The sequence below is a fragment of the Haemaphysalis longicornis genome, unplaced genomic scaffold (assembly GCF_048455015.1).
Source record: "Haemaphysalis longicornis isolate Haplotype H1 unplaced genomic scaffold, Haemaphysalis longicornis Haplotype H1 scaffold_9, whole genome shotgun sequence".
NCBI lineage: Eukaryota > Metazoa > Arthropoda > Arachnida > Ixodida > Ixodidae > Haemaphysalis > Haemaphysalis longicornis.
In genome coordinates, this window is record NW_027526460.1 from 27,050,568 (window position 1) to 27,067,370 (window position 16,803).

The 16,803-nt window shown below is 46.3% G+C and overlaps 1 protein-coding gene across 1 annotated transcript in view; it reads right to left on the reverse strand.

Annotated features, from left to right (window-relative positions):
- The window catches only part of LOC144151637 (cadherin-like and PC-esterase domain-containing protein 1), a 139,675-nt gene that overhangs the window by 42,070 nt on the left and 80,802 nt on the right, over positions 1-16,803 (reverse strand). The window contains exons 5-9 of the mRNA XM_077682751.1: positions 11,800-12,052; positions 7,436-7,545; positions 4,999-5,083; positions 1,666-1,855; positions 926-1,112 (exon numbers count right to left, since the gene is read on the reverse strand). Of these exons, the coding sequence (XP_077538877.1) occupies positions 926-1,112; positions 1,666-1,855; positions 4,999-5,083; positions 7,436-7,545; positions 11,800-12,052 (825 nt within the window). The remainder of the gene's footprint in view (positions 1-925; positions 1,113-1,665; positions 1,856-4,998; positions 5,084-7,435; positions 7,546-11,799; positions 12,053-16,803) is intronic.

Consider the following 16,803-nt stretch of genomic DNA (forward strand, 5'->3'; position numbering starts at 1 on the left):
TAAAATTGAAACACATCCCTTAACGCACTTCTCCTCCCCCTTGGTATGCCGGTACGGCTTTCGCCACATACTGTTTTATTAGCGATTTTTGTCGCCCCGAGAGGGCAGTGGTCTCTTCCCTTGCGTGGTTGTTTCCTTTTGAGTGCTTAGCGCTGCCATCTCTTGAGGCTGTCCAGAAAAGGTTTGACTTCTGGCAGTGCTCCAATAGGTATACCGTCAGACCATGAATAACTTTTGCCGAACAAGCAGGCAACAGGAATATGGGGCAAGTGTTGTGTACAGCGCCACCGTCGTACACATTTCTTGTCTCTGCGACGTTCAAATGAAACGGGCCTCTCAGCACGTGGAGGCAGCAGGAGTGGGACAGAGAGAAAACGGCTGGGACCTACGTGAAAAACCGCGAAAAATGGTTTGAATGCTGATGAAAAGTCAAGTTGCGTTAATCAAGCTGGGCTTGCTTCATTGCAGTAATGTTTTTATCCTGGACTTGAGTTCGCACGCAAATACATGCGCGAATATTCTTATTCGAACATTTCGCGCCATTTTCAACCTCGCTTAAGCTAATGGTCACTCCATCACCCGCCGGGGGGGTTGCGTATTTTGTTTTTTTCAGGGCCTTTCGGGGCACTCTTCAAGATATTTTGTTCTTATAAGATTGTCTGAATTAATTACAAGCCATCTCTTGAAGAATTACACCCCACATCTCCCTTTGCTGCCAGCGAGCAGTCATAAGCTGCTTTTATACGTACAAGGATGGTTGATCACGTCATACTGCTCATGTAATACCTTCTGTACTCAGACGTAAACGGTTTATTGATCGCAACGTGACACCCGTTCTAGTCCATCCGCTGCCCTGAGCAAGTAGGCACATAAAACACCGGATCTCGAAAGAGTACCTGCGTTCTTCATGCAAGGGAGCGCCTACCTTGGCTGCGGTGGCGGCAGGTGCGTGACGGTATCCCTTGAGGCGCACCATTCCCTCCGTGTGCACGTACGCCCTGAGCGGAGACAGCGAGGTGACGAGCAAGAAGACCCTCAGGCTCACCGGTTGGCCCTGCACCAGCAGGGGCGCCGAAAGCGCCTGCTGCACCACCGCCCGTCTCGTCGAGGCCCTGCGCTCGGGATCGAGGGAATAGGAAAGAACAGCAACGGGGAGAAGTGAGCACCTTGCGTAAACCCCGCCCGCCGTGATCACAATTTACCGAACACAAAATGGTCGCCATCCAGCCCTGCGAGAGTGGACGTCCAGCGAAGCTGTTGTAAACCACTATGAATGCTGATCGGGGAGGATACGAAATTTTTCTCGTCGTCTCGGCTGGCTTGTCGATTGCGCTCGGATTCTCTGGCGGCAAATGCTGGGTCCTGCCTAGCCTCACGCATGCCTCGGGGTCTTTGGCAACAACTGCTCCATTTAGTGACACACAAGTCCTACCTATCCTTCAAACATTATCTGCAAACAATGTTTACCGGGAACACATGATGGGGGGAGTGGGCCCATTGTTCACAGGCGCCTTATCATCCATGATGCGATTTCGATGCTTGTTTTGTTATTGTTTTAAATGAATACTGAGCTGTATGCTGTATGCTTGGTCTGGAATTCTTATAACCGCAACATTTCGCGTGTTCGAATGGAATCGCACGGGCGCTACGAGGGGTCGGACTCACTGCTGGATGCGTGCCCTCCCCAGCGGGCTGAAGATGTCCAGCGCCTCCGGGGCGCTCTCCTTGGCCCCTGGCGCGAGTGGAGTGAGCAGCCAGTGCGCCGAGTAGCCCAGGGCGTCGGCCACGTTCACGAACTGCTGGTACTGGCTGGGCAGCACGAAGCAGAGGGGCACCAGCGACGCCTTCATCACGCCTGGCCCACCCGACCGCCGAAGAGAAGGCCTTTTAGCAGGACGGAAAAGATACCCTCCGATACCTACTTTAATTTTGTCAACATCGTGAGATGACTGTAGTCAATCCATCCGGTAACGCCTGCAGTTTAGAGGCTGCCATTTTTCACGGACCGGTTGTTACGAACACCATCACACTAAAGGCAAAATTTTTGACGCTGAAACCATCTTAATAGCAGGCGCAACCAAAACCACCTCAACCACATCTCTGGCACGACCAGCTCTCAGCTGTGTCAGCACAAACGCATAAAGCGAAACTCGGATCGCTGAAAAAGAACCTTCGATACCAACCAATAACTTTGTCGCGATGCTGCATCCTCAAAGTTCTGATAGAAAACGTCCCTGATAAAGTTCAGCCAATAGCAGATGCTGTGATGGAGGTGTCTTTACGATTGGTGTTCTCGCGACTTGATTGCGCAGAAATTATCATTAAAATATTTTTTCTACCCCTGATCTTAACATGTTCATAGCAATCTCAGCACTCCCCACGTGACACGATGACTTCTTAAGCTTTAAAGTAATCCTCTCCTTACAACGGAACGTCATGCAGTCGCTTGGACTTGCGGGAACGAACGCGATAATAAAAAATTCAAAAAAGAAATAAAAAATGTCTTGCCTCTTCCAAGCGCGATTTCTAAGTGTCATGGTTCACTTTTGGACACACTACTAGAAGTAGATTAAACGAAATCAATGCAGATATTTAAATATATGTGCTGAAATAATTCTACAACGCCAGCATCAACCCTTTTGTGAGTCATTGTACTTTAAACACCTGAAAAAAATATAAAAAAACGTGTGTTCAAAAGGCGGTTTTACTAAGCTTGGAAAAATTAACCAAAGAACATACGTACTTGGCACGGGGCGAATAAAATTGCAATCGAATTTTTGAAGGTACTCTCGACTTCGTTTCTTTATTTTTTTTTTAGGGTGCGTGACAGGACATGCAGATTTCAGAAGCGGCAGCAAACCGACGATAGGCATGTTTTTACTGACGTACAAGCCCATCAGGATGATTGTTTTTTTTCCTCGCCCTCACCGAGCACAGAACGTTTTGCCGAACACAAGAACGGGAGAACAAGAATAACAGTCCGTGAAAAAAAAACACTGACAATTTTAAAACGTTTTTTTTCTGGGATGGTATTTCGAAATGGCGAACAATTGTCACGACAAGAGAATGGCACGTTCACAGCAGCGAATCTCTGGAACCATCTGCAGCGCCGAAGGTTGTGTCGATCCAAAGCGCATCGGGGCCTGAAAGGAAACGTGCCACGAGCGCGCACTGCATTAGCTTATTGAAGACGCGCCTACAAAAAACATCCCCCTGTACTGCGGACAATATTGGCGAATCGATTCCTCCCCGTCGATAGTGAGGATCCTCCCACCGCGAACAAAATAAAATGTGCTGCCGCTAGGACAGCGTTTTACCGAAGACAAATTCTGTTTATTTTCGCTTTCTGGTAACCTCGAAGGACGGGATAATGCTTGAATGCGAAGATGTTCCCCAGTAATTGTTCCCCGGTTTGTCCTCGCTCTTGTTTAATGAGCTTCCTGCGTGATAGTAGTAGCTTTATAGTACACATTTTCTAAAAAGAAGCCCACGATGAGAGTCGCGACACGCTTCGGGAAATATTATTTTCGGAACCATTATACCGGTGCATATAAAATCAAAGCAAATATACGAAGCATCAGTGAGTCACGCATGAAGGATGCAACAGCCCGGAACTTGTTTTGAACTAGTCAGACATAAATACATTAAGGGCAGCAGTCCTCATTCAGAATGAATAAAATTTTCTCACTGTACCATTTCTTTTTTAAAGCGAAAGTTAACTCAACAATGACGTTGAGATTGCGTTTTTGGGTGAAGAAGCTCGGGATACCAAATTCCCTCGTCTGACATCTCGGAATTTTGCTCTTTCCACGACCATTTTCTCTATTGTGATTTGTAACAACTAATGTATGTATGGTTTTAGTGCCGTAAAAGTACAACCAACTATAACTATTTGATGTTATCCGCTTATGAAGCCGCCTATGTTTCAACGCTGCTTGTTACAGCGGGTTCTCTGAGAGGGTACGTGAATGTAATTTGATGGCGGAATAAAATACGAGACGTCATTTTATCCCTAAAAAGGGTGGGAAACAGTATGTGTCCCTGCATTTCTGAAGGACAGTTTTCATCTTCCTAGGTCGAAAAGCGGGTTCAAATGTAAGTTTACGATCAAGGATCACGTAAAAGCCTATTTGTTTGCCTTCAGGATAGTCAACGCAGCAACATTTTAAAATAACTGATGCGATGTAAACGAGATAACTTATTTTCTGAGTGGACAGAGCCTTCTGTGAGTCGTTATAGCTATGTTGGTCGCAAGAGCGAAGTGTCATTAGAAACCCACGTTTCATTTTATCAAAAAACCGTCACTCCTCGGGTATTCCGAGGTATAGACGTATTATTTTGATCTAATGGGACTCCCAACCAAGTCATGGAACCTAGTAAAGCATAAAATCGAGGAGGACTATCTGAACCTTCACGAAGTGTACGACAAGTAGCAGTGCTGTGAGAAGCATTCGCTGCAAGGTCGGGCACTTAAAAAAAAACATATTGCCACCCGGTAAAAGGTGATATAAGAAACAAAAAACATGAATGTTTATGGTCCACCAAAAAAAAAAAAAACACAGTTCTTGTTCAGTTCTTTTGTGAAGTGAGGAACCGCCAGAAAAATCGCTCAAAAGGCAGGCTCTTCAGGAACCCGCAGAAAACTGGTATCACGCACAAGTGATATTACGCGCTGATCAAGTAGTATACTCGAATGCGAGCACTGTAAAAATGATTTGCATAGCTCTGAATAGTTGTTGCGTTATTCGCAGTCAAATGTTACTGCCCACAGAGTTGCCACTCAGAGCTTTCAAGACTCTGGAACCAGGTAGAACAAACCTTTAAACTGGACACCGCGCAGGAAGCGAGCTGTCCCCCCAAATATTAGCCCTGCAGTATACTTTGCCTATCACACTTGACAGCACCAGAGTAATAAGTCCTGGAAGAACTACAGAGCCCCAAAGCTCCACCCAACGCTTGATAGCGTTTACCAAAAGCGAGGCAAACAAGGCTTCATACCTGGTATTTTTCTGGCGTCATTCATGGTGTTGCAAAAGACATCTTTCTTCAGCATCACGTTCTTCAGACCAGGTATTTTATTTACCTGCAGAACATAAAAAGAAAATGGATTTTACGTAGCGATAAAGTGAGCTGAAATATCCGCTTCAGAATTAAAACTATGAAGATCTCCTCAAAATAGCGTGTCAACTATTTTGTTTACCCGTATAATGACATAAAAGAAGTTGACCAACTGTAGCCCCGCGCTTAACAACATTGCAGGCAGTGGTATTAAAGCTTCGAGCAGCATGCAGCTTATGGGGGTTTGTGGGTGTAGGGGGGTACTTCTTTAAGGACGGCCATTGACACCACAGGTGATTACTTCTGGAACCCGCAAGTCGGAACGTCGTTTGGGGGCTCGTCGTTGAAAAGCCTTTGGTCAACTCCTCTGGCGACTTAGGAGGTCGTCTTTGCCGCAAGCCTAACCTAGAATTGGTTCTGCTGTCACAAACTTGGGGAAAGAAGCTCTTGTGGTAAAACTCTCCTCAGCTTTCACCTCTAAATTGTTAGCCAGAGACCCAGATTTAAAGCTCTCACAGATCATTGTTTCCCCCCCCCCCCAAACTAGCGTTCGAAAAAATATTTCGTTTTTTAATTGTTGAAAACAGCCGCCAAGGCTAGTATTTCCTGTTAAGAACTGGCCGAGTCAGGTGTTCAAATAAAAATAAAACTGTGACTAATAGTCCGAATAGATATCCCAAGAAAAAAAGCGCCAGTTCTTGATGAAGTACCCAAAAATTGATACAAGAAATCTCCCACTCAGTATTTTCTACAAATAGACTTCTCTTGCAGTTAAGTGCAGCTAAGCAGACCATTTTGTAGAAAGGCGTTCAGGGAGAGAAGGGGAAAGAGGGGGGAAGAGGGGGGTTACACAAAATAAAAGCGGAAATCAAAGTGTACACTGAACGCAAAAGAGCAAAAAAAAAAAAAAAAGAGGAGAGGAAGAGAGAATCGCATGACACGAGTAGGATCATTTATTGCGGCAAACGCATTGCTTCCTCTACGTCACGTAAAACACCTGAGAAAAACAACACTGCCGCCGTTGCCGCAGGGAAAGCCTCGAGAAAACACTTGGAGACGAATGGTGCGCTTAGCTCAGAAGGCAGGAGCTCATTCCTTTCTTTCCCGCACAAAGGGAGCTGGCGGGACAGATTTGTATCTCTGCGGCGCAACAAAGGCGTACGGGGAAAGTTGTGCCAGGCATTTGAATCATGAGCCACAGAAACAGCACAAGTCGCAGAGACGGTGTCTCGAAAAAGGCGTTTCTGGCCCTTAGCAGTTCTCGGTACGCCGACGCGCTAAGGAGGAACACGTTACAAAGAACGAGTAAACTACGGGGATTCGTCCCACTAACGAGATTTTTGTAGAAGCTTGGAGCATGTGTTTGCAGCACGGCAGTAAGACGCCTACACTGGTACGCCCATTGTGGTGTGTGTCCAAGCGTTATGTGCCGCGCCTTCTGTTTAACTTTGAGAATAAACGCGCCATGCCAAAATGCATGAATAGTTACACTCTTGCCGATTACATTTCCTCTTATTAAACCACTCAAGAATGGTTAGATGCTGGGCGCAGTCAAACAATCTCCTTGGTTTACACTGAAAGATTTGATGTGCACCCAACTAGGTGTTATTTCAAAACGAGAGTAGGCCGGGTGTTATCTCCGTCTCATTGTGTGATTTTGCGACTTCCGCGGTAATAGAAAGTTGCTCGTGGTTTGGAATCACGGTGGTCGTAAGTATACGTTTACTCACGTGAAAGCTGGTTCGCGAAAAACAAAAACTGGCCTGTGAAGGGCAAATATATTTCAACATTCCCTATATGTCTCGCGCATGTCATTATTGCTTTGTCTTAGGAATGATATACCACGCACAAAAAAAAACATATAACCTAACTTGACTTGTGACATTTATATACAGTATTTTGCCTACAGCATGTGTGCATATTTTGACGCCGGAGGCTGACATTGCTGAAGACAAAACCCCTTATTCTGTTTTGAATAATGCACTTAGAGAAGTATTTCGGTGACCTTGAGGCAGCGGCGCTCTGCCTCGCCGACGTTATAGCCTCTCGCTACGAAAGTTAGTTAGATATAAATAATTTAAATGTTGAGCAACGCCCACAACGACAGCGAACATCGCTCTTTTAAAAGTTGTACCTATCGCATGGTCTACAGAGCATTAAATGCCTCTGTTGTTGGTATCAACGGTCCTTAGCTCATTTCTCTCACGAGCCTTTCAGGAGACGAACCAGAAGTGGGATGTTGGGTGCGTGACACCTATGGGCTCCTTCTGCTACACGGAAGAAATTGTGCGGTGCCTTATGAAGGCAATCTTGGTCCGTTGATGCTCTTTGACCGCGAAATCTAAATCATGAAAAATGATAAATTATAAGAACGCACCGCCTGGTATTGAGGCAAGTCAGCCGTTTCCACACAGGCTCCGTTGTCGCCGTCGCTGAAGCTCAGGCACAGGAGCCACACCCACTCAGATGATGGTTGGATCATGTTTCCTGCAAGCAAGGGAGACAAATGGTAGACAATGAGGAAGTTTTTTCCGCCGAAATTCATCGTTCACTGCGGAAAAGACAGTGGCAGGGCTTCTCCGTAGTTCGTATGTCTTTACCAAATCCACTTTTACAGGAGCGCACCAAGCGCTGGCCCCCCCTAATACAAATTGCGTGTTTTCGGCAATAGTCGGGAGGACGTAGACGGCCGCGAGATCTACCAGGGTCTCGCGCTGAGAATTTTCCTTAGAGCGCTCTTATCTGACTTCGAACAATGTTTTCCTTGTCCTCCCCTTCTCCTAAGTATAGAGATATTTCATTACACTGAGAAAATCTTTGCCCCAGAAACCCATCGACGAATGCGAAAGAAACAGTCTTCCTGCAGTATCCGTAATTCATATGCTCACTTACGGGAAAAGTGAAGGTGGAAATTGCGAATTTTGCGAGCCAATGCAACATCGGGAGCTATGAAGCGCGTCTTAGTGGAAGACTACGAACTAATTTATTCCACTAAGTGTTCTTTAGAATGAACTGACGTATCGTACGTGTGATTACAATCATTTCCCCTGCATCAGTGGTAACAGTCAGTAAACGTCGGAAAATACTTGGCTTATATCTAAGGGTGAACGTGCCTGTGTGCACACAAAACTTGATGATTTTGATTGTAGGGTTTAACGCGCCAACGCAACGGAGGCGATGAGGCGCGCCGTAGTGGAGGGCTCCGGATTAATTTTGACCACCTGGGGATCTTTATCGTGCGCCGAAATCTCGAACACACGGGCGTTTTTGCTTTTCGCCTCCATCAGAAAAGCGGCCGCAGCGGCCGGGAATCGAACCCGCGACCTCGTGCTCAGCAGCGCAACGCCTTAGCCACTGAGCCACCGCGGCGGGTCTGCACACAAAACTTATTAAGTGGTGACAGCTCTTTCATAAACTGACCCAAATAGGAAAACGGTTATCGCCACACCGACTGCTCTCCGGCAGTATGTATGAAGACGAAAATGATCGAAGTGCAGTTCAAAATAATATTCCAAAAAACGTAACGCGAAGTGCAGTAGCGTACACATATGAAAATGGGCAAACAATTATTCCCAAAGCAATTGAGTAGGTTGTTCTTTATATCACCATTAAGGAGGGAAGAAAAAAAGTAAAAGAAAAACAGGAATGTCAATCCGGCTGTGGCCTAGTTTGCTATTCTACACTGTGAAGGAGGACCAAATGGAAAAAATAGGAAAACATAAAAAGTAGGAAAAAACTAAGGACAGGGCGTAACGAGTGTGCCGAGCGTTAAGATACTACTATAGACAAAAGAGTTCAGTGAGTTCATAGAGAGTAGTCTTTTTGCTTCAACCTTCTGTGCAAGTTGGTCATCTTTAGGAAGCACAGGAACTCTTTTGTTGCTCTGTATGCAGATGACGGATAAGGCCAGTGGTGCAGGATTTTCTCCTCAGAGAACGACCATCGAGAGTCTAGCCACCATAGAGTAGAGCAGAGCAGCCTTCTTTTCGGTGAAAAACATGACTTGGACTCTCGAAAAGAACAAGGCGTATGGTCTCCGGTGTGTCACAGACTTCACACGTCTCACTAACTGCCATTCCGATCAAATAGGAATACCGCGGCGGCCGCTTTTCTGATGGAGGCGAAAAGCAAAAACGCCCCTGTGTACGAGATTTCGGCGCACGTTAAAGATCCCCAGGTGGTCAAAATTAACCCGGAGCCCTCCACTACGGCGCGCCTCATCGCCTGCGTTGCGTCGGCGCGTTAAACCCCACAATCAATCAATCAATCAATCAATCAATCAATCAATCAATCAATCAATCAATCAATCAATCAATCAATCAATCAATCAATCAATCAATCAATCAATCAATCAATCAATCAATCAATCAATCAATCAATCAATCAATCAATCAATCAATCAATCAATCAATCAATCAATCAATCAATCAATCAATCAATCAAATAAGAATAAGCATTTGTGAATGCGACTCCCAGCCAGAGGCGACACGACACAGAGCGGTTGCATGAGACCGTGGGAGGTCGAATACAAGAACACACTAATGCAACAGTACCTCGCATACACTTGTTCATGTCTTGCTTTAAGGCTTAAAATATGTTAACGCAAAATAAAAAAAAAACATCGAAGAGTTCTTGGAAATATTCAAATATAATCAAACCCACGAAAAAAATAATAGTTTTTTTTGTTAGACCAAAATAATTAATTGCCTTTAAGCATCGCTAAAGGCCTGTATGAACCTTCTAAATTTTTGGTTTATTCATCGATGTTTGCTGCGTTACAAATAGTGTCTCCGTCACCGATCTAACGTCTTCGCAACTTAAAAACATGATTTGGTGTATTTATTTTTCTTCCAAAATTGAATGGAAGTCACGTTTGTGATGCTAAACCGAGACAAAATAACGAAATCGGCAGTTAGCGTTCTCTATTAACATAAAATTGCCGGGGACGCAGAAGTGCTCCCGAACTTCCTTCATTCTGTCAGGCCCAAGCGGATGGGTATCACACCATCCAGCTGACAAATACGCGTATAAGGAAATCGGCACTGAGCACGTTCGCCCGGGCGATGAGAGGCTGCTCCCAGTACGGCCATCCGCCAACTGCTAACTGCAGTTCCGTGCCACGTACGTAGACTCAATTGGCGTGTTCAGAGTGGAGCAGGGTAGTCACGGGTACTGCGAATAACCCAATGTTTCCAGCTTATCTCTGCCGGAAACCAGTCGAACTAAGCTCACTAAGTAGTCAGCAAGAGGTATTCTTGGAAGGGAAGTAAGTATTTTAGCCTCAAACGGGGCTATAATGGCTCTTAGTGCTGCCACTCTGATTCTAACGGAAAAAAAGGGCTGTCTTTTTGTTTCGTTTCGCTTTGCTGGCCGGAATGTCTTACTATGTCTTGATTTTTATGTGAAATGGTTCATAGCCGATTTTGCTGCTGCAATAAACGACACTCCAATTCTTCCCCACTGGTTTTAGATCTTTTTATTGTTGGGCAAAAAAAAGTCGTATTTTGGTGAATGATAGCATTTCCGTTTTAAATAAACAACACATTCAAGAGGAATACGGAATTTTGGGACGACTCATAGATGCCCATGTTGTTTAGCGTAAGGAAAACCCTAGCATTTTATATCAATGTTTTTTTAGTTTAAAGAATTGGTCGCCATCCCGCCCTGCGAAAGCGGACATCCAGCAAAGCTCTCGTAAACCGCTACCAATGGTAATGGAGGGGGTACGAAACGTTTCTCGTCGTCTCGGCGGGCTTGTCGCTTGCGCTCGGCTAGTGCTGCTAGATGAGGGTAGAAAGTATCGGCACTTTTTTCTCCTATTGTTCCTTGCCGCTGGCATGATCATTGGCCAGTTCGCATTACGTGACATTTGTTTAGATTACGACGGCTCGTAAGCGCCGCCATTTTGTTTATGCGTTTTAGTCAATCAACTCTGATAGGCTTAGCTTCTCTACCAGGCCCTGCGGCTACGCACGGCTGACGTCGTTCGGAGGGCGAATCAAAGATGACGCCTGTAACTCCATTTCAGCAGCAGAACTGCGCCTAAAGATGCGGAAAATGCTGGGTCCTGCCTAGCCGGGCGCAAGCGCTCGGCGTCTTGGGCAAGAACTGCTCAATTGAGTGACACTAGTTCTGCCTAGCGTTCAAGGATTATCCCCAAACATAGTCTTTACCAGGAACACATGGTTACGGGGTCCGATTGTTCACAGGCGCCTTATCATCCATAATGCGGTTTCAATGCTTGTTTCGTGGTTTCGTTAGACGAATTCCAAGCTCTATGCTGTATGCTAGACTAGCCCGACGCGTGCGCTCGGCGTCTTAGGCATTGGCGCCTTGGCGTTCTTGCCCGCGGAGATCGTTTTTTCCCATGGCCATGAAACCGTCGGGGGGAATACGGTATACAGATTTGCTGTAAAACAGGCGTTGGATTTATTTTCTACGGAAACAAATAAAACCATTCGGGAAAACCACGTATAAGTGGTGTCAAAACTAGGGGAAATAAAAGCCCAGCAAGAACAAAAAAGATAAAACAAAAAGACGGTGACTTCCGCTGTCACCCCGAGCAGCGCTAGGTTTGCGTTGGGTGGCGTAAACTGCACAGACGTGGTAGACTTCGCACAGCTGGCATCGAATTGAGCAAAAAAAATAATGGAGCGGGAAGAGGCAGCGTTCACCGATAGGGACTAGGGACAAATAATATTTTTGCTTCCGTAGTGCGATAGGAATAAGCTTGCTGCTCACCTCTGTCGCTGTTTTCGGGCGTAGAGTTGGTCCGGGTGAGCGGCGAAGAGGCGGCAGAGTAGAGGGGGGATGCGTAAGAGGACGATGAGGGAGAAGGGGGGCGCCGGAACCACGGGGGCGCTCTCAGCAACCAGCCGTGCTCGGCTAATACAGAGCTGATCAGTGGCAGGTCTCGGCTGATGGCCGCCTTGTGACCGCGCACTTGCACCACACGCGTCGACTCCCGGAGTGGACGAAGCTGCTCCTCTTCCAACTGCGTTTGTAGCGAGAGGAAAAGACCAACAGGGTTTAATGGAGGCTTTTGGCTTGCGACAACCTCTCAGACTAGCAGCAATAGGAAATGTACCAATAACACTCTTCAGTGCCCAGATATTAGTGAATTTTTTAGAACACATGGTATTTCTGCCGAAAATGTTCCTTTAAACGGTTATCTCTGAAGTACAGCTAAGGGATGTCAGGATTAGCGTTATCGGCCCATGCGTACCGTCCAATAATCTTTGATGTAATGAAGAGAACTCTCACGCTTTTTTTCTGGCACAGCATGAAAATGAGGCGCTAGAAAAATGCCTCCATGAGCAAATCTACGAACTTTGGTGCCATTACTAAAGTAATACTGAGAAAAGAAAGCGCAGCGATACGGGATACGCGAGTTGAGTCTGAAGCGGCGCCGAGGCTCCCTCACATAAACACCGGAGCAGATTTTGTACATTTGGTCTACTTTAAAAAATGCAGAAAGTCACAATAACGCTTAAGATTGGAAGGTAGCGAAGTTGCACGCAACCTTCACGACCATCACGAACGTTTAATTCCACGATTGCAGCCGATTTGCTTCTTATTCGCTACCGCATGACCACCGCTGCCGCAATTGTAGCTATAAGTGTGAGATTCCTTCATTTTTCTGGGCGTGATAATCCGTCGACATCACTTTGGAGTGGCGTGCACTACGACGCGCCTTCCTCGTTTCGAGCAAGTGTTGCCACGACTACGGCGAACACTGGAGTCTTTCTCGTTCCGATCAAGTGTTGCCACGATTACGGCGAACGTTGGTTCTTTTTTGGGGGGGCAATCTTAGCCAATCTCCTTAAGTGGGTATGCTCGTCTTCACAAACGTGCGCCCGGGAAGCAGGCGGTTGTCTCGAGGCGCACACACCAACGCTCGGAATCTTCTTGTTTTTTTTTTGTTTTTTTTTTAACTGTTGGGTAGTCACCGCAATCTTGGACAATGTCCATAAGTGGGTATGCTTGGTTTTACAAACGTGAGCCGGGGACGCTGAGCGGTCGTCGCGAGGCACGCGGTCACGTGGGCGCGCTCACGTGCACTTGGAATTTTCTTGCTGTTTTTAACAGCGGGCACAAAACTCTAACGATCCGCTAAACAACTTCGCTGTTAAAACATTGTTCAATTGTTTCAAAAAGGCTATTTTGCGTACAGCAAGCTTCGTGCCTGAATACTAGCGTGGCAAAATATGTGGAAAGCTCCACAATTTTCCTGTGATTAGTCATCGAAAGTTGCGGCCTGCAGATTTCCTCCTCACGACAAAGATCTCTGCGGAACCGGAGAGAAGGTCCTCCTAAACGTTACATAAATATAAAATGCGGTTTTTCTGTTGATACCAACTGGGTGAGAGACTTTGCAGAACATTGAACAACCTGAATACCTTTATCATAAATGGGATATCCCATATTCGGAACACTGGACACGTATTTGTTTAGGCATATGTTTCCCCAAACCCGTCGGGTCTGAGACTGTAAAGTGCAATCGCTCGGTACAACAAACAACGACTTGGCGAAACATTCATGAGTGAGTTCTAATCTGAAATAAAAACAAAAAACATTTGATTTTGGGAACGCTGGTGACGTTCAACCGCGTTGAGTGTTTTATACATGCTTTCGTTGGCGCTTTAGCTGCACCAATTGCGAAAGAATCATTTGTTTCTGCTTGTAAAGCGTCATCCAGTACCTTGTCGCGGACATGTCCAACTCTGTAGGTACGCGTGAATTTGACAGCTTAGCAGCGGCAACTGACCACTATGTGACGAAGAACCAGAGCTTAGGCCAATTTTTTCACTTTGAAACCTTACAACGTACGCCGGTACCCGAGGCTTTAAAGGAGCCATGAAGAGAAAACACAAGTTTGGTTCATTCGAAAGATTGCCTCGTTAGAACCATAACGACACCACTTATAACGCAAACTTCGCTCAAATAAGCTACATAATTCGGAAAAACGGGAATGGTCATGCGACCCTCCAGCTCATTTCCCGCAACAGAACCTATGCCGTCACATGGGCTAAGCTCTGCGATTGGCGGAGGCCGGCAAAAGCAAACGCATGTTAGGCAGGGCTTACAGCTTGCATAGCGAGCTAAATGCCCGTGAAACATACTGCACATTCTTTTTATGACAAAGAACGGTGGAGTAAACGGTTGAAGGTCCGAACGAACTCGCAAGCGTGTGCGCCAATGCGTACGAAACTAGCGCGCCGGCCGAGCTCGACATCTCGCCGTCGCGCAGACGAATTTTCGGGTTCGAGGCTCTTCGGGGCCAACGAACCGTTCCAGCACGCACAGCCGCGACCTTGCTTCGTATCGTAATCCCTTCACAGGAGGTTGGCCGTCATATCGCCAACCAGCAAAGGTAAAAATAGAAACGAGGGGAGTAAGGAACAGCAAGAAGCGACGAGATAGTGCCAGTCGTCGCGTAAGTTACGAATGGTGTTGGTTTGCTGCTGTCGTTACGAGCTCGTTTCCAGTTTACAACCACTGAAAACTTCAGTTTGTTCAGTTACGGCAGGGACCCTTACGTTAGCTCACTCCTGGAACATGCTGGCGCTCGTTGCCGACTTCGTCAAATCGCTCTGACCTTGGGGAAAAAAATGCCGCAAACACCGCGCATTGACGCTCGTATCTTTCTGGTCGAAGCAGAGAGCTCGCGCGAACGGCTTTCCATACACGACACCGGCCAACTGGCATAAGTGACACTGCTACTGAAATTGAACTATTATTAACCGTAATCAAAATACGGCACATACGTACCAGTCTATATTCGTCCGTCGCGACGGGGCTGACGAGGCAGCGGTGCCGACGGCTGGGCGTTCGTCTGTTGTGGCTATCGCGGAATGGTCGCTTTCCCGTCCACCGCGTATCCCACAACTCTTGCCGCTCGTGCACTTAGAAGCATTGAGCGTTTTTGTGGTGTGAGGTTGTTAAATGCAAGCCCGAGCTCCTCGGCGAGAGTTTTGTTCTCCGGATCAGGCGATTCCATGACTAGGGCTGCGGGTGCACTAGGTTTTACTAGTATTTTTAAAATGGCCGCCGTCTCGATCGACTCCCGCGTGTGGGTGCTATATGGAGTCGACATGCTAAGTATCTGTTTCATGGACCGGCTCTATGACGCCATTGTACACGTCACGGAATGTTCAATTTTAGCGGGAGATTTAAAATTTTGGCTTAAATTGCCTTATTTATCAGTGAATAAAGCATCATTTGCTTCCGGGAAAGCGCTTGGGGTACTATGAAACACCTAATCTTTCGAATAAAACAAACTTTTGTTTTCTCTTCATGGCTCCTTTAAGTACGTTGAAAACAATACGATTCGCTTACATAGCGGGCGATGCGCGCAATGGGATTGAATTATTTCTAAATACCTTGTTAGTAGGTTATGCGGCGCCGACCACAAAATAGGATGAGGCAGTAATACACATTCACTTAATACAACAGATATATTAAAGGGGCTATGTAAACAAAGCCAAAGTTCGGTTCATACGAAAGAGGGCCTCATTGGGATCATACTGACATCATTTTTACCGTAAACGTCGCGCACATAAGCTATATGATTAGGAAAAAAGGGAAAGGGCATACGACTCACTAGCCACTTTCCAGAACTAGAACGACGTAATATGCAAAGCTGTGCCATTGTCTGAAGCCGGCAAGAGAAGATTCAAGTTACGCAGGTCTTATAAGCTTGCAGAAAGAGCTACTTTCGCTTAAACGTAACGCGTATTCATTCCATAGCAGTAAGAATGGTGGGCTAAAGAATAGAAGTTACTAAAGTACACGTACACACTAGTACCGATGAGCAGTGCTGTTAGTAGTGCGCGCACTATGCTTGCTTTAGCTATACGGCAGTGCGGCGCTTCGGGGTTGTCTCAGACGACACTGGCCCATTGACGTAAGCCACGGTGTCTTACGTGACCATATTGTCGAGCGAACACCATGTTTCACGAAACTATTATTTTCTACCTTAACAAAACCAAGGCAGGTGAAAATACGGTCAAAAACAAAGGAAGAAAATGGCCCGGCGCAGTATAGTCGCGGCATCTAGGAGGATTAACCGTCAACAAATCTCCGCAGTCGGCTGTCGAGCCTAATGGCACACTAGGTTTCGCTTGAAGAGCTGTTCTTGTGACGTCATTGCATACGTCATGAAAACACACGATTTGGCGGGAGGATCAAAATTTCAACTTACATTGATTAATTTCTCAGTAAATGAAGCGCAGTTTGTTTCCGGACTAGCGCTGGGGCACTATAAAACACGAAACCTTTCGAATAAAACAAAATTGTATTTTGTCTGCATGGTCCATTTAAAGACGCTGTTAAAGATGAAGGAACTACGATGTGTTGCAGTGTAACTAAAATCAGTCGCGGCGGATGTGTAATTTCTCTTTGATGTCAATGACGATAGCACGTGAAAACAGTACCTAAGGGGAAGCCACCAATTTAAAATAGAGACAGCGGACAGGAGGTCAATCGGAAGCGCGGGACTCCGCACGGCGTGCTTCTTGTTAGGCTAATTAGGGATTCGATGGTACGGTTCATCTGTACACATGCAAAGCGCCATGCCCACCGGAAAGCGCTGTGTAATGAGCCTTTTCACCGGATCGGGTGGGCTCTATTCTGTTTGAAATGGGCTTAAGCGTTGTTTCAAGAGCTCACTCGGTTAAGCCGGCTTCAACTGACAGGTCGCTCCTGTAGCGAGGTATATAGGTCACGCTTGGGAAGCCAGGCCGT